Here is a 23046-nt window from a genome sequence, read left to right as displayed (position 1 = left end):
GCCTGGGGCAACTCTGCACTTCTCTCCACTTTCTGTTAAAAGTTTCCACCCACGCCCAGTATTTTGCTTTTGTTAGTTTCCCAGTGTTGGCAGGATGGGATTCACATGGAGCAGCACAACCATCTGCTGGCTGTACTGAGTATGGCCACTGGAAGCTGCCTGCCCCTTCTTACCCTGAGACTGTGCCCCCCGCTACCCCACAACACCACCCACCCCCCCCACCCCCCGCCCCATAGTTTTAGATTCCCCAACTAGCGGAAACAATCTCTCAGCACTCACCCTATCAAGCCCCTTCAGAATTTTGTAGCTTGCAATGAGATCACCTCTCATTCTTCTAAACCCCAGAGAACATAAGCCCAGTTTACTCAGCCACTCATCATAGGACAGAACCCCTCATCCCAGGGACTGATTTGGTGAACCCTCGCCTCCAATGGAACGTATCCATCTAAATGTAAGGAAGCCGAAAGGTCCGAGGAATAGCTATTTTTACTTAGTTCTGTTGAAGGGTCATTCGGACTCAAAACGTTAACTGTGTTCCTCTCCGTAGATGCTGGCCAGACCTGCTGAGTTTTTCCAGGTATTTTTTGTTTTTGTTTTTGTTTCAGATTTCCAGCATCCACAGTATTTTGCCCTTATCTAGGTAAACATGAGTATGGAGCTGAACTGTAGAGTAAGGAAATTCCCTCCCAGTACTTTTCATTGCAAGGCAGGGAGAAGGAGAGGGTCTTAAGATTGACCATCATAACTGCTGATAGACCTGGGGTGCCAACTTTCAACATTAAATCGTCTGCTCCTTTCTCTAATGTGCTTATCTGGCTTCTGCTTAAATACATCCATACCATTCAGCTCAGCCACTCTACATAGCCGTGAGTTCCATGGTCTAACTACTCTCTGGGTAAAAATGTTTCTCCTGAATTTTCTATTGGATTTGTTGGTGACTATCTTATAATTACAGCCTCACTAACTCTGGTCCATCCACTGTTTAAATGCAACAGTTGTGGATGCTTCATCATTAAATATATGTAAGGGGCTGAATTGGACAGGTTTTTGGTGCCTCGGGGGATCAAGGGATATGGGGAATGGGCAGGAAAGTGGAGTTGAAGCCCAAGATCAGCCATGATGGTATTGAATGGTGGAGAAGGCGCAATGTGCCATTTGGTCTACTCCTGCTCCTATCTCTTGTGTTCTTGTGATTTCACTCCAATAAATTGCCAGCTTCTTTTGACAAAATGTTTTGATTGAATTTTGCCATTCACAACTATCGGGGTTCGAGCCCCTCAAGAGAGAGCCTGAAAATTCAGGTTGACACTCCTAGTGCAGCACTGAAGGAGTGCTGCACTGTCAGAGGGTCAGTACTGAGGGACTGCACTGTCGGAGGGTCAGCACATGTCGGAGGGGCGAGCATCTGGTTAATCCAAAATCTGCTTTAGCACAGAAATCAATAGGACGCACTGGGTCAGATGTGTGGAATTCAATCCCTTGGACAAATAAACCTGCTCAGCAAAACTTCTGATCAAGTGTAAATAAAAAAAAATTCTCTGTGATAGATTCTTAGTTATAATGTAGTTGCAAATATCTAATCGCTGGTCTCTTTTTCATTTTCTCTGCTCTAAGTTAGTCTCAGGTACTGCTCTCAATACCTGTCCTTCTTGTTCTGCTTTTCAGCAGTGTCCCATTGTAAATGAGTAAACACATGTATGGTAAGTAATACTAATTGTTACAGTGTATAACGTGAAAACGAAGCAAGAAATCGGAGCAGGAGTCAGCCATTCAGCCCCTGGAGCCTGCCCCCACACTCAACAAAATCACGGGTGGTCTGATTGTGGTCTTAATTCCATTTCCCTGTCTGTTCCCCATAACCCTTGACCTTCTTGCCGATGAGAAATCTGCTTGACTCAGCCTTGAAGATATTCTGTGACCCAGCCTCCACTGCCCACTGGGGAAGGGAATTTCAAAGACTAACGGCCCTCTGAGAGACGAAATTCCTCCTGACCTCGACTCTTTATTTTGAAACCGTGTCCCCAGGAGTCAACCTCATAGAACTTCTATGCTTTCTTTCCCACTGATGCACCATGACTCACAATCTCCCCCTTTCTTTCCCTCGAGGTGAATCATCCTTCAAGTTAATGCTTGTGACCTACCCCTCTGATACAAGGGCGTAACAACAATCCATGAGCGCTGATGCATTTGAACCTTGCAGTTGTCACAGGCGCCATGATGATCATTTGTATCCTTGTGTGAATAGTACAGAAATAAATAAAATGGAAAGGGAATTTACACCATTCCAATTCACCACCTGTTTAGCACCACCACCCAGTGAGATTTCACCCCTCTGTTCTGATCCCTTTAATATGCAGTACGAACTCAAACATGTCATGCCAGATTATTACACACTGCGGGGGAGCCAATAGCTAAACCATTCGTTCAAACCAACATAACATTAACAAACTGAAGAAGCTGGAGGCATACGGTAATTTAGAGTCGATGTCCCAGCTCCTTCTGTGTAAATGTGATCTAGTGAACTGACAGCCTGTCCCTTATACACTCTCCAGTAAATAAAAGCTCAGCCCAGGTAGGGGGTCTGGCTCTGTATGTGTCAAGGTCGTGACTCTCTGACTGGGGCTGAAGACTCTGATTAGGACAGTGGGGATCAAAAGCACTTGATTCTGTCACAGCCAGCAACAACAATAACTTACATTTATATAGCACACTTGATGCAGTAAAACACCCAGCAGGCAGTTGAAAGGATGGACTCAATCTTAGTGACAAAAAAGCTCATAAGCTCCTCACGCTTTTGACTTCAGGTGGTGGGGCGCAGGGCAGGGAGGTTGGGGGTTAAGGAGTGGGTGGGTTGGTGGAGAGACAAAAGAAAATACTGTTATCAACCTGGCTTTATAACTGTGAAAAGACTCCAGACACAATAAAGGGAGTCAGTTTGATTCAGGGACAAAATGCCTGACACTGGGTTGGCCTCTGATCACGTGAAGTCAAATCCAGGAAGTGCAGCTCTGAACGAGAATTGAAAGGGAAAATGCTGGAACAGGGAAGGAGAGAGACTCTGAGCACTGAGATGGCGTCTGCAGATCTCACCCATGAGCTGACCTGCTCCATCTGCCTGGAGACGTTCACCAACCCCGTGTCTCTAGAATGTGAGCATCACTTCTGCAGGTCCTGCATCTCTCAGAGTTGGGACAAGGTCCCGGGAGATGTTTCCTGCCCCCAGTGTCGGCAGGTCTTCACCCAGAGGAACTTCAGAACCGCTCGGACCCTGGGCAACATTGTGGAGAAGTTCAGGCTGCTCAAGGTGAAGGTGACACAGCCAGAGGAGGTGTTTTACTGTCAGGAACACGAGGAGAAGCTGAAACTGTTCTGTGAAGAGGAGCAGGAAGTGATCTGTGTGGTGTGTGGAATGTCTCGGGCTCGTAAGACACACAGTGTGATCCCAATAAAGGATGCAGCCCAGATATACAAGGTACTGTATCAGTCTTGCTGGCTCAGGTAGATAGGGAAGGGGGGATGGGGGGGGGAGGAGTATAAAGAGAGAGGGGGTAGGGAAAGGGGGGTAGTCAGGATGTGGGGCACAACATACGCCAGGAGATAGAAAAAGTGTGCAAGAAAGGCAAGGTTACAGTAATCATGGGGGATTTCAATATGCAGGTAGACTGGGAAAATCAGGTTGGTTGTGGATCCCAAGAAAAGGAATTTGTGGAATGTCTATGAGATGGCTTTTTGGAGCAGCTTGTGGTGGAGCCCACTAGGGAACAGGCAATTCTAGATTTACTGATGTGTAATGAGGCAGATTTGATAAGGGAGCTTAAGGTGAAGGAACCCTTAGGAGGAAGTGACCATAATATGATAGAATTTACCCTGCAATTTGAGAGGAAAAAGCAGGAATCAGATGTAATGATATTACAGTTGAATAAAGGCAACTACGGAGGCATGAGGGAGGAGCTGGCCAGAATTGACTGGGAGATGAGCCTAGCAGGAAAGACAGTGGAACAGCAATGGCAGGAGTTTCTGGGAGTAATTCATCCCTATGAAGAAGAAGCATACTAAAGGGAGGACGAGGCAACCATGGCTGACAAGGGAAGTCAGGGATAGCATAAAAGCTAAAGAGAAAGCATACAATGCGGCGAAGAGCAGTGAGAAACCAGGGGATGGGGAAGCCTACAAAGACCAACAAAGGACAACTAAAAAAGAAATAAGGAGGGAGAAGATTAAATATGAGTGTAAACTAGCCAGTAATATAAAAGAAGATTTCAAGAGTTTTTTTTAGATATATAAAGGGTAAGAGAGGCAAAGTGGACATTGGGCCGCTGGAAAATGACACAGGAGAAGTAGTAGTGGGGAACAAAGAAATGGCGGAGGAACTGAATAGGTACTTTGCGTCAGTCTTCATGGAGGAAGACACGAGTGACATCCCCAAAATTCAAGAGAGTCAGGAGGGGCAAAGGTGAATATGGTGGCCATTACCAAGGAGAAGGTGCTAGGAAAACTGAAAGGTCTGAAGGTGGATAAATCACCTGGACCAGATGGAATACACCCCAGAGTTCTGAAGGAGATAGCTGAAGAGATAGTTGAGGTGTCAGTGGTGATCTTTCAGGAATCACTGGAGTCAGGGAGGGTCCCAGAGGACTGGAAAATCGCTAATGTAACCCCCCTGTTTAAGAAGGGAGTGAGGCAAAAGAAGGGAAATTACAGGCCTCGGTCATTGGTAAGATTTTAGAGTCCATTATTAAGGATGAGATTTCAGAATACTTGGAAGTGCATGGTAAAATAGGGCAAAGTCAGCTTGGTTTCATCAAGGGGAGGTCATGCCTGATAAATCTGTTAGAATTCTTTGAGGAAGTAACGAGTAGGTTAGACAAAGGAGAGCCAATGGATTTTATCTACTTGGACTTCCAGAAGGCCTTTGACAAGGTGCCACACAGGAGGCTGCTCAGTAAGATAAGAGCCCATGGTGTTAGAGGCAAGGTAATAGCATGGATAGAAGATTGGCTGTCTGGCAGGAGGCAGAGAGTGGGGATAAGGGGGTCCTTCTCAGGATGGTGGCCAGTGACTAGTGGAGTTCCGCAGGGGTCAGTGTTGGGACCACAACTTTTCACTTTATATATTAATGATCCAGATGAAGGAACTGAGGGCATTCTGGCTAAGTTTGCAGATGATTCAAAGATAGGTGGAGGGACAGGTAGTATTGAGGAGGCGGGGAGGCTGCAGAAGGACTTGGATAGGTTAGGAGAATGGGCAAAGAAGTGGCAGGTGGAATACAATGTGGGGAAGTGTGAGGTCATGCAGTTTGGTAGGAAGAATAGAGGCATAGTCTATTTTCTAAAGGGGGAGAGAATTCAGAAATCTGGAGTGCAAAGGGACTTGGGAGTCCTAGTCCAGGATTCTCTTAAGGTTAACTTGCAGGTTGAGTCGGTAGTTAGGAAGGCAAATGCAATGTTGGCATTTATTTCGAGAGGACTGGAATATAAAAGCAGGTATGTGCTGCTGAGGCTTTATAAAGCTCTGGTCAGACCACATTTAGAATATTGTGAACAATTTTGGGCCCCGTATCTCAGGAAGGAAGTGCTGGCCCTGGAGAGGGTCCAGAGGAGGTTCATGAGAATGATCCCAGGAATGAAAGGCTTAACATATGAGGCACGTTTGAGGACTCTGGGTCTATACTCGATGGAGTTTAGAAGGATGAGGGGGGATCTGATTGAAACTTACAGAATACTGAAAGGCCTGGATAGAGTGGACGTGGGGAAAATGTTTCCATTGGTAGGAGAGACTAGCACCCGAGGGCACAGCCCCAGAGTAAAGGGAAGTCTATTTAGAACAGAGATGAGGAGAAACCTCTTTAGCCAGAGAGTGGTGCATCTATGGAATACATTGCTACAGAAGCTGCAGAGACCAGGTCAGTGAGTGTATTTAAGACTGAGATAGATAGGTTCTTGATTGGTAAGGGGATCAAAGGTTACAGGGAGAAGGCGGGAGAATAGGGTTGAGAAACTTATCAGCCATGATTGAATGGCGAATCAGACTCGATGGGCCAAATGGCCTAATTTCTGCTCCTATGTCTTATGGACTATATATCACTGATCCCCTCTTTCCTTCCAGGTTTCCTTTACTGTGCAGCCAACTCACAGATATCCATTATCCTATATATAAGTCATCGGAGCCTCCGCCAATTAGATTTGAGTCTGTGACTCCATCCCAGGTCTCCATTATTCTATATATAATCCATCTGAACCCCTCAATTAGATTCCAGTCTGTAACTCACTGTCAGGAATCCATTTTTCTATGCATAAACCATCTGAGCCCATTGATTACATTCTAGTCTGTAACTCACTCCCGGGTATCCAGAATTCTACATGTAAACCATCTGAACCTCTAGATTAGATTCCAGTCCGTAACCTATTCACAGGTATCCATTATTCTATGTATAAACCATCTGAACCCCTCGATCAGATTCCAGTATTCAACTCACTCCTTATAATCTATTATTTCATAATAAGCCATTTGAATCATTTCATTATGTTTGGTTGTAACTCACTCACACGTCGCTGATATTCCATCACGTTGTTCAGCCCGCAGTGTTATTATTGTTTGTCATCTTTTTTATGAACCTCTTTGTCCAGCCCAGTTTCTGTGGCAGTCAGTGACATATCCGGTGTGGATACACATTATATAACACAATATGACACTCAATTTAAACCGATGACAAATCCATATTGGATACAAGCTTTTATCCTGTAGAGGGCACACTGAGTCCAGAGACACTGGGATTATAGACGGTGTTTATTCCATCCTGTATTCATTCTGTTCCAGGCTCAAGCTGACAGTCTGAGAAAGGAAATCAACAGTGAATTTGAAAAGATGCACAAGTTCCTGTTTGAGAAGGAAGAGCTGATGAAAGCAGAGTTGGAGCGAAAAAGCAATAAAATATTGGAGGAAATGGAGAACAATTTAAAGAGAACCTTGGAAGAAATGTTTGCTTTTGAAGGAACAATAATAGATCTTAAATCGAGGCTGCAGATACAAGAGGGCCCAGAGCTCCTGAAGGTACAAAGTGTCTCTCCCCTTGTACAGGGAATCTGAACGGACAATTAAATATCTGTCAGTGGGAGTGTGGGAAGGTACATGAGTAGTGCTATTGTCACTGGACTAGTATTCCCAGGGTAATGTTCCAGTGACCTGGGTTTGAATCCCACCACAGGCAGATGGTGAAATTTGATTCCATAAACATGAGGAATTAAAAGTCTGATGATGATCATGAAACCATTACTGATTGTTGTGAAAACCCATCTGGTTCAGTAATGCACTTTAGGGGAAGGAAATCTGCTGTCCTTACCTGATCTACCCTACACACTGCAATGTTGTTGACTCTTAAATGCCCTCTGAACTTGTGCAATTCGGAATGGGCATTAAATGCTGGCCGAGCGAGGGATGCCCACCTCATGAATGAATGAAAAAGATAAGCTTCCTCCCTGAGACCAGGTAAGTAGGATCCTGAAACATTCAGGGGGACTGAGGGCTGACGCACTGACCTTTAACTTCTGTGGATGGGTTTGGCCCCACTCTGATTGGTTGAATGCATATCCCTTTGTGCTAACAGTAAGTGTCCAATGGAAATGAGGTGAGGCAACCTCAGCGCAGTTCGTTTCCACAGTGTAACCACGGTACTGATTGATGAATGGACTCAGAGAGGGCTGGGCTGGGGACTGGAGAAGTTTACACTGATGCAGATGGGGCTCTTCTGAAGATAGGGTTAGGGTGCACTGGTGAAGCAGGGTTGGTAGAATTTACATTGATTAGAATGTGGCAGACATGCCAAGCATGCACTGGAATATTCCAGTCTAGAGGTGTAGATGAGGGTTTAATGAGCAGAGACAGGGGCAAAATTAGGCTTATTACAGAGGTAAGCAGGTGATGTTAGTGATATTTCATGAATTTGAGTTTGGAAGCTCATTGCACTTTCGAATGTGACTCCAAGATTGTGAACAGACTGACTTAATCTCAGACTATTGCCAGTCAGAAGCATGGAATCAATGACTAGGGAATGGAGTTTTGAGCGAGGATCAAAACCAATGACTTCACTCTTCCCAGCATTTAACTGAAGGAAATTTCTGTTCATCCAGAACTGGATATTGGATAAACAGTCTGACAAGTTAGCAACAGTGGAAGAGTTAGGAGAGATGGTGGAGAGGTAGAACTGGGTGTCATCAGCATCCATGTGAAAACTAACACGGTGCCTTCAGAAGATGGTGCCATGAGGCAGCATGTACATGAGATATAGGAGGGGGTCAAGGAAAGGTCTTTGGGGACATCAGAGGTAAGGGTGCTGGAGCGAGAAGAGAAGTGAATCCAGGTGATTCTGTAGCTACGATTAAATAGATAAGGATGGAAACAAAAACAAAAAACTGCGGATGCTGGAAATCCAAAACAAAAACAGAATTACCAGGAAAAACTCAGCAGGTCTGGCAGCATCGGCGGAGAAGAAAAGAGTTGACGTTTCGAGTCCTCATGACACTTCTGTGGAAGAAAAGAAGGGTCATGAGGACTCGAAACGTCAACTCTTTTCTTCTCCGCCGATGCTGCCAGACCTGCTGAGTTTTTCCAGGTAATTCTGTTTTTGTTTTAGATGAGGATGGATCCAGATGAGAGAAGTTCCATCCAGCTGGATGACAGTGGAGAGGAGTTGGAGAGAGATGTTGTGGTCAACCGTGTGAAAGACTGCAGACAGGTGGAGAAAGATGAGGAGGGAAAGTTTACCTACGTCACAGACAGCTATTCAGTCACATTCATTTCTGATTTTAATAAGAGCTGTTTCAGTATTGTGGCAGAGTTAAAACCCGATTGGAGGGATTCAAACAGAATTCAAACATGGACTTTGGAAAAGATGGGCATGGATTTGGGAGGAGATCAAGGAACTTGGAGAGGAAAGGAACATTGGCGATTGAATGGATGATTGCAAAGATGGTGGGGTCAAGAGTTGTTTTTGGGGAGGGGGTGCTGACACAAATTTAAAGGAGAGACACACAACACCCTAAGAGTGAGAATGGTGTACAATATCAGTTAACATGGGGATCAGTAGGGGAAGTTGGGTGATCAGTAATTTAGTGGGAATAGGATGGAGGGAGCAGGAGGTGGGTCTCATGGACAAGACGAGGTCAGAGAGGGAATGAAGTGAAAAGTAAAATTCCTTTTCTGACTGACTCCTTGTCTCGATTCTGTCCCTCTTCATAATTTTTTCCTAGAGATTTACATCAACGGCTCTTTAATCTGACTCAGTAATATCTATCGTGTTTCTTTCCCCTCAGGCTATTCAAGTTCTTTTGAAGAGGTAAGCAGATTTAAAGAAACTGTGTTGTGATTTGTTCACTGTTGTCTCTCTAACACGGACTGATTTCCAGGTCTGTTTTTACAGGAGTCAGATGGAGTTTCTCAATCCTGGAGCTGCCTCCACTCAGTTACCTGTGGATATAGTTGATGAACCATTCAAATACATCAATGTGTAGAGGGAAATGAGAGCAGTGATTTCCCCAGGTATCATTCTCTGTATATCACCTTCTCCCTACTGTTATCCATGTGACTAATGAGGTTTGATACACTGACCATATGGTCAAAGGATGATAAGACATAAGAGCAGGAATAGGACATTCGGCCCATTGAGCCTACTTCACCATTCAATAAGATCATGGCTGATCTGATTGTGGCCTAAACTCCCCTTTCCTGCCTGACCCCCATATCCCTTAACTCCATTGTCAATCAAAAAAATCTGTCTAACTCAACTTTAAATATCTTCAATGACCCAGACTCCACTGCTCTCTGTGGAAGAGAATTCCAAATACTAATGACCCTCTGAGAGAAGAAATTTCTCTTCACCTCTATCTTAAACAAGAAATCCCTTATTTTAAACCTATGTCCCCTATTTTTAGATTCCTCCAAGGGATGAAACATCCTCCCAGCAGCTACCCTGCCAAACCTCCTCAAAATCTTACATCTTTCAATAAGATCACCTCTCATTCTTCTAAACTGCAATGAGTACTGGCTCAACCTGCTAAACCATTGCTCGTAAGACAACCTCTTCATCCCAGGAATCAGCCGAGCGAACCATCTCTGAACTGCTTCCAAAGCAACTATACCCATCCTATTTAAGGAGAGCAAAACTGTCCACAGTATTCCAGATGTGGTCTCACCAATGCCCTGTACAGTTGGAGCAAGACTCCCCTCCTTTTATCCTCCATCCCTCTTGCAATAAAGTCCAACTTTCCATTTGCCTGACTAATTACTTGCCGTACCTGCATGTTAGCCTTTTGTGATTCATGTACAAGGACACCCAGATACCCTGTACTGCAGTCTCTCTCCATTTAAATAATATTTGTATGGTAGTACAGAACTTGAGTACAGCTGAAAAAAGTGATATTTGTCAAAGCTTTTCATCTTGCACTCATCAAGACAATTCTCAAAATAAAACAGTTTAAGGGAAAACAAAGACTTTGTACTGTAGAAGAGGAGATGGCCATTTGGTTGGCAAGTGGATTCTGATTGGTAGAGGCATTGTCATAGAGAATGTCCCACTTGATCGTGACTGACAGTTAACTGCCAAGCATTGCTTTAATTTTCAACCAGGCAGCTTGACTCCGAATAGTCAAAGCATTGCCCTGAGCAATGAAACAGTCACTTATGTCGTTTATCTGAAACAGGCACAATGTGTGTCTGTGTCCTTTCTGTCTGCAAAGAACAGGACCCTGTGTATTAATATATGTAGCTTCCAGTACATGCAGCAAGCCTGACTGACAATCTTAAATTGGGTGTCAGCTTAATGCTTCGCACATATGTGGATGATATCTTTGCTGTATTTAAATTCGCAGCTGCAAGTAATTTCCTTAAATGTCTTAATGTCTCCATCCTGCACTCAAATTCACCTTTGAAATAAAACAGTCAAATGAACCCCCCTTTCTTAACGCAGTAGTTGAGGAAGCTGCCAGGGGATTCTCTACCACGGTCTACAGCAAACCTGCCTTCACTGGTCAATATACGGGTTGGGATTGTTACATTTCTTCTCGCAATAACATTGGTCTTATCGGTAACCTTGTAAATAGGGCCTGAGCCATTTGCTCACCATGCGAGCTTGATGCTGAAATCAGGCAAATCAAACGCATCCTGTGGGTTAATGGCCACCCTGATAGGATCATTTTGCGCTGTACACCGCACAAACTCAAGAATGGGGCCAAGGCGGTCACTTTCGGCTCTGAAACGTGCCCAGTCTAGATCACCGTACACAACCAGCCTGTGCTTGTAAAACTCAAAACACAGCGTCCAACATTAGGTGTGATTCCGTGATTGGACAACATTTGTTAAATAATCCTCATTGTGCTAAGAATAATGCTGACAAACAATTTAAGATTGTCAGTCAGGTTTGCAGTTTGACACATTTGTGAGTCCTGGAAGCAACATATATGAATACACAGTGCCCAGTTCTTTACAGGCAGTACAAACATGTACACATTTTGCTTGTTTCAGCTAAACAAAAAAAGTGACAGCCATTCGCTAGTTCATTCTTCAGCACAATGTCTTGACCAATCAGAGTCAAGTTGCCTGGTTTAAATTTCAAACAATGCTAGTCAGTTAGCTGTCAGTCATCCTTGATCGGTGCATTCTCCATGGCAATGCCTCTGCCAATCAGAGTCCACTTGCCAACCAATCAGCACACTCATACAGTATAAAACTGTTATTTTTCCTTATATTGTTATTCTTGCAAATTGTCCTGAGGAGTGCAAGTCAAAAAGCTCCCGCAATGTCTCTTCTTTCAGCAATACTTAAAGAATATTTCGAATTTCTATTCTTGCTGTCAGCATGGACAACTGCAAATTTTCCCACATTATCCTCCATCTGTCAAATTTTCACCCACTCACATCACCTATCTGTATTGGTTTGCAGGCTCTTGAGCTCTAATTTTAGAGGAGACAGAAGCGCTATGTGTCTTTGCCAAAATGTTGCCAGAGCCTTGAATCTAGAAATCCCGACCCCGTATCCGGGATCCATCATTTGTTCTGGAGCGTGGTGGGAAATATTTTGCACGTGTGTGATTCATGGAGGCAGTGGCCCATTTAAAACTGCCGGTGCCTTCACTCAGAAGCAATTTTAGTCACCAAAGTTTTCTGAAACAACCTGTGGGATTTTCACATTTGAAGAAAATATCTAAAGCTGCTGGAGGACTTTGCAGAGGTCAGGTTCCATTTTGGAGAGGTCAAGTACACTTTTGGGCTCTTGAAGAATAGACATGAATGTGCGTAAAAGATGGTTAAGGTTTGTAGAACTCTCAAGCTGTCAAGTTATTTAAATCCTCTGCTCTTTAACTTTAGAAAAAATCCAGCCTGCTGTGTCTCTCAATTGAAATAAAAATGCTGTTCGTAATTTCAAAAGCTGTTTGCTGACAGAAGCCTGAAGGCTATCATGATGTTATCCTTGCTGCTTGATTGCTTGCACAAGTATCATTATCATAGTTGAGGGCCTGTAAGTTAATAATTTGGTTGACAGCCTCGAGAGGTTATAAACTGTTTGTAAGCTTTGATGTGAGGCTATGATCACAAATGTTTATTTTTATAACGAATTAAGTATTTGAAGGGTTTTAAGTATAATAAATTGGATTTTAACAATGAGACTGTTTTCTTTGTCTAGCGTGAGATCTGCAATTGATACTTAGAACTTTAATTTTTTTCCATCTCAGCATAGCTCCTGAGGTCCTCCCAAGGGTGAGTTAGCATGGAGGTTAGTAGAGGGCCCTAGGTTGGCATGGTGGGTATGAGGTACCATTGGGTTGGGTAGAGGGTTAAAGATTGGGAAGAGCAGACATGGATGGGACATGGGGAGTGTGTTGAGCTGAGGGGTCTGAAGCAAGGGCTAGAGGGCTTTTTTGTTCTTATTATAACTGGGACAAAGCCCCAGAGCACTGAGGTGGGCCTTTTAAACAGCCCGCCTGGCACCCGACTGCCCTTGTGGCTGCCTCCACACTGTCTCCAGGGGCAGTCGGCCCAACACGAGCATGCACCAGGCCTCCTGCAGTGAAAATGCCGCATTTCAGGGCAGTTTCTCCCAAGTCGGAGACGTGAGATTTCCCAGCTCCTCCCACCTGACTTGGAAGCAAAATCTTTTGCCCTTGTGTCCTCCGTATGACTTGATTTTCTACTTATCTTTCAGTCATCAGCAAATTTAGCAACTATACACTCAGTCCCTTCATACACGACAATAACATAAATCATCCATAGTTGAGGCTCCAGCACCGAACCTTGTGGCACTCTACTGGCTACAGTTTGCCTCCCTGAAAATGACCCATTTACCCAACTCTTGTTGATTGTATTATGATTTTCTAAATGTGTTGCTACTACCTCCTCAGTAATGGATTTTAACATTTTGCGAGTGACAGATGTTTGACTAACTGGCCTGTATTTTCCTGTTTTCCTGCTTTCTGTCTGGCACCTTTTTTGATCAATGTTGCTATATTTGCAGCTTTCCAATCTTCTGCATCCTTCCCAGGAACTGGGAATTGCGGAAGATTCCAACCAATGCATCCGCTATTCCTGCAGCCACTTCATTTCAGACCCTAGGATGAAGGCCATTGTGTCCAAGGAACTTGTCAGCCCTTAGTCCCATCAGTTTCCCTGATAGTTGTTCTCTGGTGATCATGGTTGTTTAAGTTCCTCCTTCCCTTTGGCCTCCGGCTTTTCTACCACACTGGATGACCCCAGGTGTTGTTGTTGGTATATTGTTGGGTATTTTCATGCCACCGAGTTAAGAAAAAGACATGTATGTAATGATCTTCAGTCATTTCAAAGCGAGATCACCAGATATCAGCACAGAGCCACCGATTGGGGTCCCACGTGTCCCATTGTCAAGGCTGATACATTTCCCCTCACTCAGTGTACCAGACCCCTCCTGTCACCAAGGACAGGAACTCCCAACTTTGTTAGACTTCATCTTTTGTCTCTTCCTCAGGACTTTGTCTTGTTGTAAGTGGTATTCAGTTCAGAGTGGGCACTTGGATAAGGAATTGGCTGAGCAACAGAAAACAAATAGAAGTGATAAATGTTTGTTTTTCAGATTGGTGGAAGGTCTGCAGTGGATTTCCCCAGGGGTCAGTGTTGGGACCCTTTCTCCTTCTGATTTATATTAATGACCTAGACTGTGGTATTCAGGGCATGATTTCAAAATTTGCAGATGATACGAAAATTGGAAACATTATGGTGGATTGCGCAGACAAGCGGCAGATGAAGTTTAATGCAGAGAAGTGTGAGGTGGTCCATTTTATTAGGAAGAATATGGAGGGACAGTAAAAAATAAAGAGAGAGAGACTCTAAAGGAGGTTCAGGAACAGCTGGACCTTAGTATATGGGGACAATTATTATTGAAGATGGCAGGGCATATTGAGAGAGCAGTTAATTAAAGCATACAGTATATTCAGCTTTATTAATAGAGGAGTGTAAGTATTTGTATGAGACACTAGTTAGACCTCATCTGGAGTACTGCATCCAGTTTTGGGCACCATACTTGAGGAAGGAAGTGAAGTTATTGGAGAGAGGACAGAGGAGATTCACAAGAATGATTCCATGAATAAACAACTGTAGCCATGAGGATAGATTGGAGAGGGTGGAACACTTTTCCTTTGAGAAAAGAAGGCTGAGAGGAGACTTGATGGAGATATTCAAGATGCTGAGTGGTATGGACAGCGTAAATAGTGAGAAACAGTTCCCACTCAAGAATACATCAAGAACTAGAGGGAAAATATTCAAAATAATTGGCAAAGGGAGTAGAAGTGATGGGAGGAAAAATGTTTTCACCCAGAGGGTGGTTGGAGTCTGGAACAAACTTCCTGAGAGGGTGGTGGAGGCGGGCTTGATCGAGGTATTCAAATGGGAATTGTATAGATACCAGAAAGGCACGAATGCGTAAGGTTGGGGAGATATGGCAGGAGTGGGACTGGGTAGAATGGTCTTTCAGTGAGTCAGTGCATACTCGCTGAGCTGAATGGCCTCCATCTGCACTGTAAAAATAAAAACAAAAACAGAATTACCTGGAAAACTCAGCAGGTCTGGCAGCATCGGCGGAGAAGAAAAGAGTTGACGTTTCGAGTCCTCATGACCCTTCGACAGAACTCGAAGGGTTCTGTCGAAGGGTCATCAGGACTCGAAACGTCAACTCTTTTCTTCTCCGCCGATGCTGCCAGACCTGCTGAGTTTTTCCAGGTAATTCTGTTTTTGTTTTTGTTTTGGATTTCCAGCATCCGCAGTTTTTTTGTTTTTGCACTGTAAAGATGTTGTGATTCTCAAAGAAATGTGAGGTTAATGTATTTGTAGAGGGCAGACATGGCAAGGGGATATACAATAAATGCTAATATACTGAAGGGTGAAGAGGAACAGAGAGCCTTGGAGTTTATGTCCACAGATCCCTGATGGTAGCAGGACAGGTAGATAAGGTGGTTAAGACAACATGCTAGATTTTTCCTGTATTGACTAAGGGATAGAAAATCACAGCTGGAAGGTAATGCAGGAACTGTATTAAACACTAGCTAGTCCACAGCTAGAGTACTTTGTATAGTTCTGGTCAATGCAATGGAGAGGTTACTGAAGAGATTAACAAGAGTGATGGCAGATCAGAGAACTTGAGTTATGAGGAAAGATTGGAGAGGCTGGTGTTGTTTTCTTAGGATCAGAGGAGGCTGAGGGGAGAACTAATTAAAGTGAGTAAAATTATGAGGGGTCTAGAGACAGTGGTTGGAAGCCCCTATACCCATTGTCTGAGGGGTCCATAATCAGGGGGAATAGATATAGGGTAAGAGATGGGAGGGTTAAAGGGGATTATTTTCACCCAGAGTGTGGTCTGCTTCTGGAACTCAGCCTGAAAGGATGCTTGTTGCAGAAACCCTCACACTATTCACAAAATAATCAGGTATGCACTGAATGTGCCATAACCAACAGGGTTACAGACAAGGAACTGGAAAGCGGGATTAGGCTAGATGGCTGTTTATCAACCGGCACTCACAGGCTAGTCTGAAATGGCCTCTTTCTGTGAATCAGAGAACCACCGAATGTTTGCAACACAGGAGGAGATCATGGTGCTTGTTCCAGATGCTAAACACTCATAGCATGAGAAAGGTTTTCCTCCTGCTGCTGTTGTTTCTTTTGTCTGCTTGCCTCACCTTAGTAACCCAGAGACCCAGAGTAATGCTCTGGGGACATGGGTTTGAATCTCATCACAGCAGATGGTGGAAATTGAATTCTATAGAAATCTGGAATTTTTTGTGGGTGACCACGGAACCATTGGCGATTGTAAAAACCTATCTTGTTCACTGATGCCCCTTAGGGAAGGAAATCTGCTCTCACTATCTGGTCTGGCCTACATGTGACTCCAGACCCACAGCAATGTTGTTGACTCTTAAAACTGCCCTCTGAACAAGTGCAGTTAGGGATGGGCAATAAATGCTGGCCTAGCCAGCGACGCTCACATCAAATGAATGAATAATAAAAATTTGTGACCTCTGGTCCTCAATCCTTCTACCAATGGGAACAGTTTCTGCCGATCTACTTTGTCCAGATCCCTCATGATTTTGAACACATCCAACAAATCTCCTCTCAACCTCCTCGAAGGAAACAGCCCCAGCTTCTCTCATCTTCTTCATAACTGAAGCCCTGCATCCCTGGAACCCGGTGAATCTTTTCTGTACCTTCTCTAATGCCCTCGCATATATCCTAAAATGTGGTCCTCAGAACTGGACACAAACCTCCAGTTGAGACCAAGCCAGTGTTTTATACAAGTATAGCATAATATCCTTGCTCTCGTACTCTATGCCCCTATTACTAAAGTCTGGGACTCTGTGTGCTCTATTAACCGTTCTCTCAACCTGCCCTTCCACCATCAATGATTTATGCACATATACCCCGAGGCCTCTCTGCTCCTCCATCCCCTTTACAATTGTTCCCTTTATGTTTTTCATCTCTCCATGTTTTCCCTACCAAAATGAATCACTTCACACTCCCCAGCATTCACCTTCATCTTCCACTTGTTCACCCATCCTAACAGCCTGTCCATGTCCTTTTTGAGCTTCTACACTCTCCTCCTTACAGTACACAATATTTCCAAGTCCTGACTGAGATCACAGTCATAACATCTCATAACTGAGTTGTACTGGAGTGAGCTCTCTATTTTATATAAATTGATGCAGATCGGTGCTGAGTAAATAGGGCTGAGGGAGTGGGGAGACATTTCTTCAGGCTCTCTGTCTCTGAGCTTCTACAGTTCAGGGGCTGAGGGAAGTAGTGATGTCCCATCACCGTCTGTACACATCTCGTGATTCATTCCTGTTTTTCTTATAGTAACAGCTTCCCATTCATGTTCCCTTCCAGTTCCAGAAGCTCTCACCCGGGACCCAGAGACAGCAAACAATCAACTCAGCATTTCCCAGGATCTGACTAGTGTGAGGTTTGGAGACGAGGAACAAGATCTTCCAGATCAGCCACAGAGATTTGAACGCCTCTTGTGCATTTTGAGCTCACAGAGTTTCTCATCAGAGAGACAGTACTGGGAGGTGGATCTTGGAAAGAAGCCTTTATGGGTTGTGAGTGTCTGCAGAGAGTCTATCAGCAGGAAAGGAAGTATCCAACCTTCACCTGATAATGGATTCCGGGTCATCGCCCGACTTCCTGACTGCAAATCATTGAAAATCCCAGATGTCATCTCCCAGTTGAAAGTGAAACCCCGGAAGTTGGGAGTTTACCTGGACTATGAGGGAGGACAAGTGTCATTTTACGATGTTGAGGACATGTCTCACCTGCACACATTCACTGACACGTTCACTGAGAAACTCTATCCCATCTTTAATCCTTGTAAGACTGACACTGCTGATGACACTGATCCACTCAGATTGCTCACTAGTTAACCCAGTTCATACAGTGGGGTCAACACAGTGGGGTTAATACAGTGAGGGTAACACAGTGAGGTTAACACAGTGAGGTTAATACAGTGGGGTTAACACAGTGAGGTTAACGCAGTGATGTTAACACAGTGGAGTTAACACAGTGAGGTTAACACAGCGAGGTTAACACAGTGGGGTTAACACAATGAGGTTAAGACAGTGGGGTTAACACAGTGAGGTTAACACAGTGGTGTTAACACAGTGGGGTTAACACAGTGAGGCTAACACAGTGAGGTTAACACAGTGGGGTTAACACAGTGGGGTTAACACAATGGGGTTAACACAGTGAGGCTAACACAGTGAGGTTAACATAGTGGGGTTAACACAGTGACGTTAACACAGTGAGGTTAACACAGTGATGTAAACACAGTGAGGTTAACACATTGAGGTTAACACAGTGAGGTTAACACAGTGGGGTTAACACAGTGATGTTAACACAGCGGGGTTAACACAGTGAGGCTAACACAGCGGGGTTAACACAGTGAGGTTAACACAGTGGGGTTAACACAGTGAGGTTAACACAGTGAGGTTAACACAGTTGGGTTAACACAGTGGGGGTAACACAGTGGGGTTAACACCGTTGGGTTATCACAGTGGGCACGGTTTCTGAAGTCGGAGCTGTGGTGAGCGGCCTGCCCCACTGCCTGAGGAGCTCATAGTTCCCCGATTCTCCGCCTTGTGCTGTGGGGGACTGAGTGTGTTTGTTGTAGTTGTTTACTCTGTAAATTTAATTCACATTCTCTACCCGTCTGTGTCTGACCCTATCTGAACCGACTGTGACCCAGACATGTTGAACTGAAATAAAATGAAATGAAATAACCTCCTGATTGTGCCAACTGTGTCCCATTCCCGAGCTGTGGGGAGGTGGTGGTTTAGTGGTATTGCCACTGGGCTAGTATTCCAGAGACAAAGGGGAATGATCTGGGAGCCTGGGGATTAAATTCCCCTACAGCCGAGGGTGAAATTTGAATTCAATAAAAATCTGGAATTAAAAGTCTGATGATGTCTATAAATCCATTGCTGATTGTCATAAAAGCCCATCTGGTTCACTAATGTCCTTTAGTGAAGGAAATTCTGCTGTCCTTACCTGCTCTGGCCAGTGTGTGACTCCAGACCAACAGCAATGTGGTTGAATTTTAAATGCCCTCTAAACAAGGGCAATTAGGGATGGGCAATAAATGCTGGCCTAACCAGTCACACTCACATCCCATGAATGAATAAAATCAATCTGATTGGGAATCTGAATTCATTTTCTCCAGTTAATAAATGTTTTATTTGTAGACGGGACTGACACCGGGTGTGATGATTGTTGATTGAGAGACTGAATAGAAAGAATGAGGAAGGAGAATATAAGAAATAGATGCAGGAGTAGGACACATGGCCATTCAGTAAGACCCTGGCTGAACATCAACATCAAATCCACTTTCTCACCCTATCCCCCTTTCACTTCATTCTCTTTGTAACCAAGAATAAATCGATCTCGGTGTTGAATCTACTCATTGTCAGCTCGCTGGGATAGAGAATTCCAAAGATTCACAACTCTGTGAGTGAAGAAATTTCTCCTCATCTCAACCTTAAATGTTCATCACCTTATCCAGACTCTGTGACCCCTAGTTCCAGACCCGTCTCAGCAACTGCCCTGTCAGGACCTCTAAGAATTGTCTATGTTTCAATGAGATCAGCTCTCACTCATCTAAACGGCAGAGAATGTATATCCATTGTACTCAAACTCTACTCATAGGACAACCCGTTCATCCCAAAATTCAATTCAATGAAGCTTCATTGCACACCTCTAAGATAAGGAGCTTAATAGGACATGAGGAGGTTGCAGACGGATATGGATATGTTGAGTAAGGGGGGCAAAAATCTGGCAGATGAAGCATAATGAGGGAAATATGTGAAGTTGTTCACTTTGGCAGGAAGAATAAAAAAGCAGAGCATTACATAAAGAGAATGACTGCAGAATTCTGAGATTCAGAAGGATCTATTTGTTCTAGTTCATGAGTCACAAAAAGTTGGTATGCAGGTACAGCAAATAATTAAGAAGGCTAATGGAATGCTTTCCTTTATTGTGAGAGAAATTAAACATAAAAGAATGTTATGCTTCAGTTATACAGGGCATTGGTATGACCACATCTCAAATACTGTGTGCAGTTCTGGTCTCCTTATTTAAGGAAGGATATAAATGCGTTGGAGGCGGGTTCAGAGGAGGTTTACTAGATTGATACCTGGAATGAGTGGGTTGCCTTGTGAGGAAAGGTTGGACAGACTGGGCTTGTTTCTTCTGGAGTGTAGAACAGTGAGGGTGGTTTGATTGAAGTATATAAGACCCTGAATGATCTTGGCAAGGTGGATGGGGAAGGGATGTTTCCACTTGTGGGTGAGTCCAGAACAAAGGTTGAGGGGGGGGGGGGGGGGGGGGGGGGGGGGGGGGGTTGGTGGTGGTGGGGGGCGGGGGTGCATTGTTTTAAAATTAGGGGTCACCCTTTTAGGAAAAGATGAGGAGAAAGTTCTTCTCTGAAGCTTGTGCAACTTTGGAACTCTGTGTCTCAGAAGGTGGTGGAGTTAGGGTCATTGAATATTTTTAAGGCAGAGGTAGATAGATTATTGTTAGGTAATGGGGTCAAAGGTTATTGGGGTAGATGGGAATGTGGAATTAGAAATACAAACAGATCAGCCATGATCTTATCAAATGGCACAGCAAGCTCGAGGGGCCGAATGTCCTTCTTTTGTTCCTATTTCGTATGTTCCTAACTGTACACAGTCCTTGAGCTGTGGCCTCATCAAATCCCTGTATAATTGCAACAAGATGTATACTCTTATACTTTAACCCCATTGTAATAAAGGCTAACGTACCATTTCCTTTCCTAATTGTTCACTTTATCTGCATGTTAGCTTTCTGTGCTTCATGGACACCCAAATCCCTCTGATTCCCAACAAATCTCTCTTTTTAAAAAATATCCTGTCATCCTCATTCAAAACTGGACAATTTTACAAAAGGTGGAGAGCATTGAGCCCCTCCAACCTGTTCCAGCATTCAGTTAGACCATAGCTGATCTGTATCTTAACCACATTTACACACTTTGGTTTTATAACGTTTAACCCTTTGTGAGAAGAAATGCTTCCTGAAATCCCCCTTGAGCTGTCTCATCCTGATGGGCCGTTTGCCCATGTTGGTGGGAAGGGGATTTAACATGGAGCAGCACCGCCATCTGCTGGCACTGCTATGAATGACCACTTGCACCGTCAGCTGCCTTGAAACTCGTCTCCTCTACATTGGAGAGACAAAACGTAAACTGGGCGACCGCTTTGCAGAACACCTGCGGTCTGTCCGCAAGAATGACCCAAACCTCCCTGTCGCTTGCCATTTCAACACTCCACCCTGCTCTCTTGCCCACATGTCTGTCTTTGGCTTGCTGCATTGTTCCAGTGAAGCTCAACGCAAACTGGAGGAATAACACCTCATCTTCCGACTAGAGACTTTACAGCCTTCTGGACTGAATATTGAGTTCAACAACTTTAGGTCGTAAGCTCCCTCCCCCATCCCCACCCCCTTTCTGTTTCCCCCTTCCTTTTTTTTCCAATAAATTATACAGATTTTCCTTTTCCCACCTATTTCCATTATATATAAAAAAAACCCACTAGAGCTATACCTTGAGTGCCCTACCATCCATTCTTAATTAGCACATTCGTTTAGATAATATCACCAACTTTAATTTTAACACCTATGTGTTCTTTTGTACTATTGTCTTTGACATCATTTGATGATCTGCTTCTATCACTGCTTGTTTGTCCCTACAACCACACCCCCCCCGCCCCCCCACCTCTCTGTCTCTCTATCTCTCCGCCCCCCACACACACACCTTAAACCAGCTTATATTTCAACTCTTTCTTGGACTCGAACGCAAGTTCTGTCGAAGGGTCATGAGGACTCGAAACGTCAACTCTTTTCATCTCCGCCGATGCTGCCAGACCTGCTGAGTTTTTCCAGGTAATTCTGTTCTTGTTTTGAAACTGCAGGCCTGATTTAGTGAGTCACGGACAAATCCAACAGGGAATTCAGGAGAAACACCTTTACCCCGAGAGTGGTTAGAATGAGGAACTCACGACAATTCAGTGAGAACAGAAAGAGAGAAGGGGTTAAAACAGCGAGTGGGCAGAGCACCAGTTCAGCGCCGGACTCACTCTGACCTGGTTTGGGGATGGTTCGTGGCCCTTGTTTTAGGTGAAACTATTTTAAAGTTGGACGCGATGGCAGCATTGGTATTCAACTGTACAGAAATTTTCTTCATTGATCTTCACTGACATCCCTGATTCAGGATCATCGATCGCGGGTTGTCTTCCTTCTCCAGGCAACACTCAATCTTCCAGCTCTGCTCTTCTGATTGAAACATCTTCAGACTGATGGCTCAAAGTCTCTGTCACCCCTTCCTCCGCAACTTGTGCCCCACAATCCTCTCACACGGAGCTGACTGTTGACATGGCCTCACCACAGCTTCGATGCTGCCTGACTCATGTAATGTCTCCGCAGCTACATTCCTCAACCTGAGCAAGTGTTTCCCCGAGCGTTGCAGGAGAGCCCAGCAGGAGCTGTTCATCTTCCCACCGAGAAGCTGATTGGAGAGCGTCAAATCCGATTGCGGGAAAGATGGGCACGGGATTGGGAGGCAGCGACACTTTCCCGGACTTCACACAAGCGGGGGAGGCTGGAGATGGGGGAGGGGGGTGGGGGACAGTTGTCGAGGGCAGAGGGGGTGAAAAGTTGGCTTCTACAGAAAGGGGCGCAGATGGTGGAAGGGTCGAGGGAGGATAAGGTGGGTCTCGGGGGGGCGGGGGCGAGAGGAATTCGGAAAGCACACGAGGGGAGCGACAGGGAGAAACTAGGGATGGATGTGGGGGCTGAGGGGGTGATGTTTGATCGTTGGGCGAGGGGGCAGGAGGTTAGGGGCTGAGGCAGCTGAGAGGGTGGTCTCAATATTACTGAAAAATAAATTTGTGAGCTCCTCACACTTGTTCAGGTTAAGGGGAGTGGGTGGGAGACGGAGCAGGGGGAGGTGTTAAGGAGTGGGTGGGTTGGCAGAGAGAGA

The 23046-nt window shown here is 44.7% G+C and overlaps 1 protein-coding gene and 1 long non-coding RNA gene across 2 annotated transcripts; both read left to right on the top strand.

Annotated features, from left to right (window-relative positions):
• The first annotated feature begins 6979 nt into the window (after window positions 1-6979).
• On the top strand, window positions 6980-9533 carry LOC121291872. Its single transcript, XR_005946101.1, has 3 exons — window positions 6980-7050; window positions 9309-9331; window positions 9416-9533. It is a non-coding gene; the product is annotated as an uncharacterized LOC121291872 (long non-coding RNA).
• Window positions 9534-11215: 1682 nt separating this feature from the next.
• Window positions 11216-17923, top strand: LOC121291284 (E3 ubiquitin-protein ligase TRIM69-like). Its single transcript, XM_041212354.1, has 4 exons — window positions 11216-11289; window positions 12186-12280; window positions 14209-14280; window positions 17361-17923. Exons 1-4 carry the CDS (start codon window positions 11216-11218, stop codon window positions 17921-17923), a joined length of 804 nt encoding a protein of 267 aa, XP_041068288.1.
• Window positions 17924-23046: the final 5123 nt, after the last annotated feature.

This window comes from Carcharodon carcharias, chromosome 19 (genome assembly GCF_017639515.1).
Source record: "Carcharodon carcharias isolate sCarCar2 chromosome 19, sCarCar2.pri, whole genome shotgun sequence".
NCBI classification, from domain to species: Eukaryota; Metazoa; Chordata; class Chondrichthyes; order Lamniformes; family Lamnidae; genus Carcharodon; species Carcharodon carcharias.
Note: the sequence above shows the minus strand (reverse complement) of the source record. Positions and strands in the feature narration are given on the sequence as shown.

What these genes read in the sequence shown, in the direction of transcription:
- LOC121291284 (XM_041212354.1), top strand. Translation starts at nt 11,216, where the DNA reads ATGGGGCCAAGGCGGTCACTTTCGGCTCTGAAACGTGCCCAGTCTAGA. An exon ending in TACACAACCAGCCTGTGCTT is followed by an intron (nt 11,290 to 12,185) that starts GTAAAACTCAAA and finishes TCACATTTGAAG; the next exon opens with AAAATATCTAAAGCTGCTGG. An exon ending in CTTGAAGAATAGACATGAAT is followed by an intron (nt 12,281 to 14,208) that starts GTGCGTAAAAGA and finishes CAAAATTTGCAG; the next exon opens with ATGATACGAAAATTGGAAAC.